Raw genomic sequence first — 10,482 nt, forward strand, 5'->3', positions numbered from 1 at the left:
TGTAAATTTCCCATGGATGAAATTTCCCATTTATTGTATCTATTTTCTATATAGTTTACTCTAACCTAATGTGGGATCGGAATACCCCAGTAAAATTTAGTTAGGCCCATCACATCGCATGCAAACTTTGCTCTTTTGAACAAGTAGATAGCAACGTTTTTGCTGGCATTGAAATAGGAGTAGTTAACAGATCTGTACTAGCTGTGATCATGGAACTCATTATTTGCCCACTCATCTTGTGCCTAATGCATTAATCCTACAGAAATCTACAGAATCCTACAATTCTCTGTTTCACAAGGCTGGGTAATCTCACGAGACAGTAGGGTTTTTAGAGAGCAGCTCTCTCTCTTAAGAGAGAGGGTTCAGACAGGCCCTCAGTCATGAGTTCAGAAAAGGCATCTGACCTCATCCCCTCCCTAACCCCGCAGTGGACCTGAGCTCAGCCAGCGAGGATGACTTCGACAGTGAGGACAGCGAGCAGGAGCTGAAGGGTTACGCCTGCCGCCACTGCTTCACCACCAGTAAGCTCTCACCCTCTCCCTCTCCCTCTTCCCGGCCAGCAACACCCATGCCTAAAGCACCTCCGCTGCTGTATCCACTTATTTCCAGCACTCTGATAGACACACCTCACAAGGTGTCAGCTCTCGTTAAATCAGACCGTGCAGTGGCTAATCGGGTTTTCCCATACTCCGCGCTCTTAACTTTTAAGCAGGGCGAGATCCAGCTTAAGAGGGGATACTCCGACCCCCCACCTGCTCTTTAGATTATGTGCTGACATCTTTAACCCCGTGTTATCAATAGCATATGTCGTTATGACAGGTAACAGATTAAAATGTCTGCCTAGATTTTTCTTTTACTGCGGTATGGCTTTTGTCTATGGAAATTGAAAGCTTGTGATCCAAGCAAACTGGATGTACCCAGGTGATTTTCGATCTGCCTGATCTTTTCAGCAATGAGAGAGGTGTCCAAGTGCATTTGTACGTGTGTGTGTGTGCGTGCGTGCGTGTGTGTGTGTGTGTGTGTGTGTGTGTGTGTGTGTGTGTGTGTGTGTGTGTGTGTGTACGTGTGAGCGTACATGTATGTGCATGTGTATGTTTGAGTGTGCGTGTGTCTGTGTGTGCATTTGTGCGTGTGTGTGTGTGTGTGTATATGTGTGTGTGGGTTTGTGTGTGCACACTGGCCGCTCTGTGCTCCCGAGCCGCTGACACAAACGGCCCTTTCAGACTCCAAGGACTGGCACCACGGGGGCCGCGAGAACATCCTGCTGTGCACCGACTGCAGAATCCACTTCAAGAAGTACGGGGAGCTGCCGCCCATCGAGAAGCCCGTCGACCCCCCGCCGTTTATGTTCAAACCCGTCAAAGAGGAAGAGGATGGGCTCGGCGGGAAGCATAGCATGAGGACGCGACGCAACAGAGGCCCGGTACGCCCGCGCCTTCACATAGCGGCCCAGGAGCGAGTCCGCCATCCCTCAGCCGTTTGACTCCGCCAGCCAGGGCTATGAGATCAGCGGAGGAGTATTTAGCAGTGTCTCTGGGAGGGGTTGCACACATCAGGGAAGTCACTGAGAAAATATACACACTTATAGCGCTTGGTCACGGGACACATACACGTAATGCAAGTCAACTGACAGTAGTTCAGAAGTTGCATAATTGTTTGCCACAAGATGTGCGGTGGGCTCAGGGTAAGATCTGAACACGCAAGATGCAGTGATGGGTCCTGTGAAAGAGCAACAGCTTGCAAGCAAATACGTGCGGTACAATTAACAACTTAACACCTCATGAGTTATTATTTAATGGTTAATTATCAGCTTTTAAAGTAGTATTGCTGCAAATATTATGCGTTTGAAATAAAAACTGCAATTGCTGTTTATTTTTCTACCACTCATATTTTAATGCTTGTATTTGGGGTTATTAACATTCATTTCTTAATGTCTCACGGTCCATGATGTTAGCTTTATTCATGACTGTGTCAAACACCCAGGTGAATTTATAGAAACCAGGTAGCATGTCCTAAAAGCAGTTGCATCATATACCTAATACTGATGCTAAGTACTAGGTTTTAATTACTAGCATTAAATACCGTGCGTGCATACATGGGTAATTTCCCCAGCCGCACTCCATATGACACGTCCCTCTCTAAGCGTAGTCTTTGTCACTCATGTTGTCGCGCGTCCCCCCCAGATGTCGACCCTAAGAAGTGGCCGTAAGAAGCAGACAGCCAGCCCCGATGGCAGGGCCTCGCCCGGCACCGAGGACCTGCGCTCCAGCGGCCGCGCCTCGCCCAGCGCCGCCAGCACCTCCAGCACCGACAGCAAGGCCGAGACCACGAAGAAACCCAGCAAGGTACCGTCCAAAAACCCCACCCTCTCTCTGTGCCGCCAACGCCCAGGCAGCACAGAACGTTCCGGCAATGCAGCTGCAGCATTGCAGCGACGGTATTTACTGAAACTGGCTGCATTTCCCAAATTGTTCCCGTTGCAACGGTCAGGATTAACTTTAATATTTGTTTGGATTTTAATGCCTCCTTTCCACACCGTGCATTTTCCCTGGTGACTCATTTTCGCAGCATTCCCTTCAGGATGCTGCGTGTTACCAAGCTTGTCTCACGCACTTGCGTTTGGGAGAGCACCAAAAGCAGCCCGCCCATGTCTCAGTAATCGCCTGACGAGACTTGCCTCCCTGTTCACAGAAGATTAAAGAGGAGGCTCCCTCGCCCATGAAGAGTGCCAAACGGCAGAGGGAGAAGGGCGCTTCCGACACCGAGGAGACGGAGAGGGCCGCAGCCAAGAAATCCAAGACCCAGGTGAGAGAGCCAGCTAGGTTCAGGGAGCTGCGTTTCAGCCAGGGAGCGGGATTAAGTTCTCTGCAGACTGTGACATGAGATACTGTTCTGCGGAATTAAATGGACAGGTAGCAAGATATGTTAGGTCTGTTCAATATGGATAGGTAGCGAGATATTTTCAAGTATATTCCTTATGTACAGGTAGTGAAATATGTTTGGTGTATTCAGAACGGAAAGGTAGCAAGCTATATTAGGTGTATTCCTTATAGATAGGTGGTGAAAAATGTTCGGTGCATTCCTTATGGACAGGTAGTGATAAATGTTAGGTTTATTCCTTATGGACAGGAAAAGAGATACGTGTATTTGTTGTGGACAGGTAGGGAGATTTGTTACCTGTATTCATTATGGACAGGTAGTGAGATATGTGCAATGTATTCCTTATGGATAGGTAGGGAGAAATGTCATGGTTTAGGTAATTGAATACACCTATGTGATTATTTGTTTTGATTACTTGCCTTCTCCAGCTTACACTTTACATCTGCGCTACCCTACATCTTTCATGTTATCCATTGGCACAGCTGGGTATTTGCTGAAATAGTTTGGGTTAAGCACATTTCTCAAGGCCACAGCAGCAGTTCAGCGGTCCCCCACCAGGGAATTGAACCTGCAAACCTGGCTTACACGCTCCTTAAACACTGCACCACATGACTGCCTAATCTAATTTTTCATGGAGCGTTTGTTGCTGTAAATTAGGAAATGACCGCAAGCGAGAGCAGGGTCTCACACGCTCTTCTGGCCCCGCGCAGGAGCTGAGCCGACCCGGTTCGCCGTCGGAGGGCGAGGGGGAGGGGGAGGGCGAGAGTTCGGACAGCCGGAGCGTGAACGACGAGGGCAGCAGCGACCCCAAGGACATCGACCAGGACAACCGCAGCTCCTCCCCCAGCATCCCCAGTCCCCGCGACAACGAGAGCGACTCGGACTCCTCCGCCCAGCAGCAGGTGCTCCAGGCCCAGCACCCGCCCGTCATCCAGTCGCAGGCGGGGCCGCCGCAGGCCTCCGCCACGCCCCCCGCTGGCGGCGCACCCTCCCAGGCCTCCCCCGCCATCCCGCCCCAGCCCTCGCCCCTGTCGCTCATCCAGTCGGGCTCCGCCCTGCACCCGCAGAGGCTGCCCTCGCCCGACTCGCCCCTGCAGGGCCTGGCGCAGGCCCCGCCCCTGTGCCCGCCCGGCCCGCAGGCCATCCAAACCTCGCTCCACGGCCCGCTGCAGCCCCTGCCCCACCCCCTGCAGGCCGGCCCCTCCCACCTGCCCCACCCGCTGCCTCCGCAGCCTTTCCCCCTCTCCGCTCAGTCTCAGGTTGCTCCGCCCCCCGCCCTCCCTGGCCAGCCCCCGAACCCGGGGCTGTCCCAGCAGATGTCCCCGCACACGCCGCCCTCCCAGTCTTCCTCGCAGGGGCCGCCCCCACCCCCCCGGGAGCAGCCGCTGCCCCCCGCGCCCATGTCCATGCCCCACATCAAGCCGCCCCCGACCACGCCCATCCCGCACATGCCCAACCCGCAGTCTCACAAGCACCCGCCACACCTGTCAGCGCCGCCTTTCCCCCAGATGCCCTCCAACCTACCCCCACCGCCCGCCCTCAAACCCCTCAGCTCCCTGTCCACCCACCACCCGCCCTCGGCCCACCCGCCCCCTCTCCAGCTCATGCCCCAAGGCCAGCAGCTGCAGCCGCCTCCCGCCCAGCCCCCCGTGCTTACCCAGTCGCAGGTGCTCCCAGCCGCGGGTGGTCACCCGCCCTCCGCAGCGCCCCAGCTGCCCCCCTCCGCCGTCCCCTCCCAGCCCCCCTTCCCCCCGCACCCCTTCATCCCCGGCGGGGCTCCCATCCTGGCCCCCTCCTCCGCCCCCTCCGCCTCCTCGGCCTCCGTCCCCGTGCTCCAGCCCCCGTCCTCGTCGTCCGTCTCCACGCCCCTGCCGCCCTCAGTCGGCGGCCCCTCAGGGGTCCCGCCCATTCAGATCAAGGAGGAGCCTCTGGACGAATCGGAGGAGCCTGAGAGCCCGCCCCCTCCGCAGCGGAGTCCGTCCCCCGAGCCGACGGTCGTCAACACGCCCAGCCACGCCAGCCAATCAGCACGGTACGAACAGCGTGGCCTCCCTCCCTTCTGCTGTAAACCCACATTACAACGGTCTGATTTATATAGGTTCATTGATCTTGCCCTGAATGGCCCTTCTTTACCTGCAGCCCTTTTAAATGTATTGCCTCATCTCTGTAGAGTGGAAAAAGTATTTGCACAGATATTCTACACATTGACTAGATATTCAACTCCATTTGTTTCACAATGGAAGTTCTGTCTCTGCCATTGTTGTAGCTAAAAGTGTTAGCTTAGTGGCATAGCAACTCAGACAGTACCACAATCAACTGTCACTGACCAGAACCTCTTAGACAAAGATACAGAGATACAGTTCTCTTAGACAGAGAATGGAAGGAAAGCAGGGGCTGTGTATGTCATCTCATAGAGTATCTGTAGTGTCAGTATTGAGTCATTTCTTCTTTGTGATTCTGTCTGATGCCTGTGGGGGGCCTTTTTAGATTCTGCCTCATTGTCACACTGTAGAAACAACATCAGCACCAGCAGGTTGCGTTTAGTGAGGCGGGGTTGAACAAAGTCATCTGTTTTTTCAGTCTGTTGGAGCTCATCAACCTCGGAGCCCCCCGTCACCCCAGCCACTCCTCTCCGCGCGCGTCGCTTTGACAAACTGCGCCTTTATTCCCGGCCTCAGCAGCTCCATAAATAAAGGCCAGAGCCTCATAGTAAGCCAGCAGCGGCAGATTAATGGTGTTGATGTTCCCGGGCCTTCATAATAGATCCCACCGTCTCGAGTGTTTGTAGATTTGGATTTGAAAGCTCATGGGGGGGGGGGGAGAAAAAAAAAATCCCATTTTCAGTAATGACATCTGCAGCAAACACACAGAGACCAGACAGGGATTTGCCTGAGAAGCGAATTACCTGAGAGTCGCGGGGAGAGGAGTAAAGAGCCGATTAATTACAATACTTCTTGAGCGAATAGCTCCATCAGAGTATGACTGTTTTGTCAGGTTTGCCGGTGCTGCTGTCTCATAAGTGCTGCTGAGGCCGGTAATGAATAGCAATGAGTCCGTTAATGCATGCTGGGAAGAGTGCATTAAGAAGGGAGGCCATAAAAAGGGCCCTTTGATTGGTTTAGTCTTAAATGATGAGGTAACACACCAAAGGTTATTTATTTGTCAGGGAAGTAATTGCTTCTCAAATTTGATGTGGATGTTTCATTGCTTTTGGGGTGGAAGGATCGGGTTAGTGGTTTTCATGGCCGTCTTGTTCTTATTCCTCTTCTTTTTTGGATTCACTCACAATATAAATGTGGAGCACGCCGCAGTTTCGAAGGTCACAGATCAGGGAAAGACGGTTTCCACGGACGTGAATATTTTTAGTGAGATTTGAGGTTTTTCCAGTCAGCATTAACACACTGCGGGAGGGCATTTTTGATCACGGTGAGACGGACATTAAGTGGCACAAGGCTCATTTTATGGATGGGAGATCCCCGCTCTCGCTGTTAGTTAGTTTTTGTAGATGTTACTAATGTTGATGTTAATAGTATGGTCAGATTGGTCATGCTGTTGCACACTGTAGAAAGCCTTGAAGTTCGCGCCTTGTTGAGGAAGTGCTGGTGCTCACTTGAATGACCAAACCACATGCTGTTTTCATAAGCAAAAATTTGCGTTCACAGCAGGTCTCATTCAGTAATGTCACGTAGAAGGTCCTGTGTTTGTGGACTGTGTCAAATGTTGTTCCTTTTACTGAAGCCTGGCTCCTCCGCTGCAGGTTCTACAAACACCTGGACCGGGGCTACAACTCCTGCGCCCGGACGGACTTCTACTTCACCCCTCTGCCAGCGTCCAAGCTGGCTAAGAAGAGGGAGGAGGCCATGGAGAAGGCCAAGAGGGAGGCGGAGCAGAAGGCCCGGGAGGAGAAGGAGAAGGAGCGGGAGAAGGAGAAGGAGCGCGAGAGGGAGCGGGAGAGAGAGCGGGAGGCTGACAGAGCTGCTGTGAGTGCGCTCCCTCATCCTGCAGTGCTAACAGAGCTGAGGCCGACAGAGCACAGGAACTCATCAGTCAAAAGAATAAGCAGTTTTAAAAGACAGAGCTCAGATTTAGTCATGGATATATGTAGAGTGACGGAATAAATATAACAGAAGTTGTAGATTGGCTAATTCTATTTCTTTCTACAATCAGCCATGTTTTCTTTTCACATCCCCTAACATTAAATGTTACTTCATGATTTGGCATTAAACAAATTTGTGGCTCATGGTCAGATCTCAGGGATGTCAATTACTGATTAAAAAACAAGAAAGGCTCACAGACTTTGAAAATGACTACATACATATATACATAATACGTAGTGGACATCAGCGTATTTGTTGTCCTACACCAGTATGTAGATGTGACTCGGCCACTCAGAGCACCCGTATGATGAGTTTGTGTTTTTCTTTCCCCAGCAGAAAGCCTCCAGTTCGTCTCACGAGGGCCGGATGGGTGAGCCCCAGATGCCAGGCCCCGCCCACATGCGGCCATCCTTCGAGCCGCCGCCCACCACCATCGCGGCGGTGCCGCCCTACATCGGGCCCGACACGCCCGCCCTGCGCACCCTCAGCGAGTACGCCCGGCCGCACGTCATGTCGCCCACCAACCGCAACCACCCGTTCTTCGTGTCGCTGAACCCGGCCGACCCGCTGCTGGCGTACCACATGCCGGGCCTGTACAACGCCGACCCCGCCATGCGGGAGCGGGAGCTGCGGGAGAGGGAGCTCCGCGAGAGGGAGATCCGGGAGCGCGAGCTCCGCGAGAGGATGAAGCCCGGCTTTGAGGTCAAGCCGCCCGAGCTGGAAGGCCTGCACCCGGCCGCCAACCCCATGGAGCACTTCGCCCGGCACGGCGCCCTGGCGCTGCCGCACATGGCCGGGCCCCACCCCTTCGCCTCCTTCCACCCGGGCCTCAACCCGCTGGAGCGCGAGCGGCTGGCGCTGGCTGGCCCGCAGCTGCGGCCCGAGATGACCTACCCGGAGCGGCTCGCGGCCGAGCGGCTGCACGCCGAGCGCATGGCGTCCGTCGCCAACGACCCCATCGCCCGGCTGCAGATGTTCAACGTGACACCGCACCACCACCAGCACTCGCACATCCACTCGCACCTCCACCTGCACCAGCAGGACCCGCTGCACCAAGGTGAGAGAACTCCCTCTGTATTCCACCTGCCTCGCACGAATCCGCTTTCAGCATGAGCCCGCTTTCAGCACCGAGCCTGTTCGATCCTGCTGTTAATTGGCTTATCGTTACAGATAAAAGATGTGCCTTGTTGGAAATGTTCTGCTGCAATTTTCTAAGCGAGAGCACATGCTTTATTCTGTAATCGCTTTGTTCAAAGTGTTCAGCTGTTAAACCGCATGGATTTAATTTAAGGATTTAATTTAATTTAAACCAATACAAAGTTCTGTATTATTGATGCATCTTGAAATGTGGGATAGCTGAGCTTGTGTCCCTAACTTACCTGCTGTACTGGGAATTCTCACCATGAAAAATAATAGCTGGAGTTTCCAGTTGTAGCAGTTAGTTTAGAACGTAATTGTACACGGGCAACTGACCTTGATGTAAAAATACATCTGCATTCAAGCCGCTGTTGTGACAGCAGACCTTGGCAGAAAGTGCATTGAGCATCAGCTCTCCATCGAGGTGTGCTGTTTATCGAACGTTTAGTTATTCTGAGGTTAAGCTCCAGTTGTTCTCTGCAGAAAAGGCTACATGGCGGGTGACTCAGCTCACTAGTTGGTGCTTCAGAAAAACAAGCCCAGCTAGCAGTGGTGACCCTGAACTCCTGTTCGCCATGCTCCAGCATGCAGCATTGCTGCTACTGTCAGAGTGTCAGAAGCAAGAAACTGGCACTTCTTGCATTGCTGACCTTAAAATTGGTCCATATTGATGCATCAGTGATATTTAAGATCAGAAAATTCTTTAAAAATTGACACGGATGAATCAGTTAAGTGTTGTTGCCCCACAGCTGTTATATTTAATGTTTACAAATGTTTCTCTACATGTTTGCTTATGTTAATCAAACCGCACGTACATACCGTGAATAAGCTATGTAAACTTAAAACCTGCATGTTCAAATATTGATCTAGAATTGGAAAACTTTTCTGTGTGTGTGTGAGTGTGTAAGTCTGTGACTCCCTCGCTCCTTGAAAAAGAGATGCTGACACACACAAGGTGGTGGTGAATGTCTTGTGTGTCCCCCAGGTTCTGGGGCGCATCCGCTAGTTGACCCGCTTGCAGCAGGACCCCACCTGGCCCGGTTCCCCTACCCGCCCGGCACCATCCCCAACCCCCTGCTCGGCCAGCCACCCCATGAACACGAGATGTTGCGGCACCCCGTGTTCGGTGAGTGACCCAGACGCAGTCTGGCCCAGAACCGTGCACGTGCCCTACCCACGGGTGCAGCTGCTTTACAAATCCCTCTTTTAGCCGGCAAGCCACCCTCCATAGCTGTGCTAAGTTTCTTTTACTCACACCACACTTATTGATGAAAAACTCAGATGTATATATCACAGTGCTGTGACATCCCAGTGGATACTATAGAAGATGTGAACTCATACTGATGTGTATCAGGAGGTTACATATGTTGATTAAAAATCATGCGTAAACTTAAACCACCTAATTCAGTAATATACACCATGAAGCTGTGTACTCTGCATACACTTTGGAAAGAGAAAACACACTATTTTCTTGACGTGACCTGTAAACTGAGCCCCCGTTGCTGAAGTGAGCTGTGCTGGGTGCCGACAGGAACGCCGTACCCGCGGGACCTCCCCGGGGCGCTGCCGCCGCCCATGTCTGCGGCGCACCAGCTGCAGGCCATGCACGCGCAGTCGGCCGAGCTGCAGCGGCTCGCCATGGAGCAGCAGTGGCTGCATGGACACCACCACATGCACGGCGGGCCCCTGCCCGGACAGGAGGACTACTACAGGTCAGAGCCAGCACTACATGGGGCAGGGGGGAGGGGGGAGGGGCGCGGACTCCTAATTGTTGCATCATGCATTGCTAAGTAAAGTTGTACAGTGTGAGACGTACCTTAAGACTTTGTGAGGCTGGCCGGTTGACGCTGTGACGTTTCCTCTTTTCCCCAGCCGTCTGAAGAAAGAGAGCGACAAGCAGCTGTAACGCGTGGAGGGGGCGGCGAGGACAGAGCCGCACACAGGGACACCCCCGTTTGGGACTGAACCGCTGTGAGGAACTCTGATCGGTCCGCTCGGAACAATTTAAATTAAAGAGGAAAAAAAATGACAGGAGAGGATCTTTTGAAGATTTTTTTTGTTTTCGTTTTGGTTTTTTAATTTTTTATTTTTGTTTCCTGTTCTGGACTTTTTTCATTTTCTATTTTCGAAAAGGAACTGACATCATTTGATATATAGCGTGCGAGTAGAGACAACGTCTTCAGGACTGATTGTGACTGCCCTGCATGAAATACTCTGAAAAAAAATGTCCCTGCAGTTTTTGTAGGTGCTAGGATACAAGTCACTTTGTCACTGTGCTTAACAAAAAAAAGGAGAAAGAGCAGTTAAAACATTATATCCAAAATCTTTAAAGTGCTATCTGAAAGTCTAGTTATTTTAATACATTGTA

The 10,482-nt window shown here is 52.3% G+C and overlaps 1 protein-coding gene across 7 annotated transcripts in view; it reads left to right on the forward strand.

The window, feature by feature from the left end:
* Window positions 1-10,164, forward strand: part of LOC118778720 (arginine-glutamic acid dipeptide repeats protein-like) — a 173,814-nt gene extending 163,650 nt beyond the window's left edge. For 4 of the 7 annotated variants that reach the window (XM_036530365.1, XM_036530364.1, XM_036530363.1 and 1 more), the window contains 10 exons: window positions 429-521; window positions 1,224-1,423; window positions 2,184-2,345; window positions 2,692-2,805; window positions 3,591-4,912; window positions 6,638-6,860; window positions 7,314-8,034; window positions 9,070-9,240; window positions 9,646-9,826; window positions 9,987-10,164. In XM_036530365.1, coding sequence (XP_036386258.1) covers window positions 429-521; window positions 1,224-1,423; window positions 2,184-2,345; window positions 2,692-2,805; window positions 3,591-4,912; window positions 6,638-6,860; window positions 7,314-8,034; window positions 9,070-9,240; window positions 9,646-9,826; window positions 9,987-10,020 — 3,221 coding nt within the window. In that variant the 3' untranslated portion in view covers window positions 10,021-10,164. Of the gene's footprint in view, window positions 1-428; window positions 522-1,223; window positions 1,424-2,183; window positions 2,346-2,691; window positions 2,806-3,590; window positions 4,913-6,637; window positions 6,861-7,310; window positions 8,035-9,069; window positions 9,241-9,645; window positions 9,827-9,986 lie in introns of all 7 variants that reach the window. The other 3 variants (XM_036530366.1, XM_036530368.1, XM_036530367.1) reach the window with 2 other exon arrangements.
* Window positions 10,165-10,482: the final 318 nt, after the last annotated feature.

Source organism: Megalops cyprinoides, chromosome 6 (assembly GCF_013368585.1).
Source record: "Megalops cyprinoides isolate fMegCyp1 chromosome 6, fMegCyp1.pri, whole genome shotgun sequence".
NCBI classification, from domain to species: Eukaryota; Metazoa; Chordata; class Actinopteri; order Elopiformes; family Megalopidae; genus Megalops; species Megalops cyprinoides.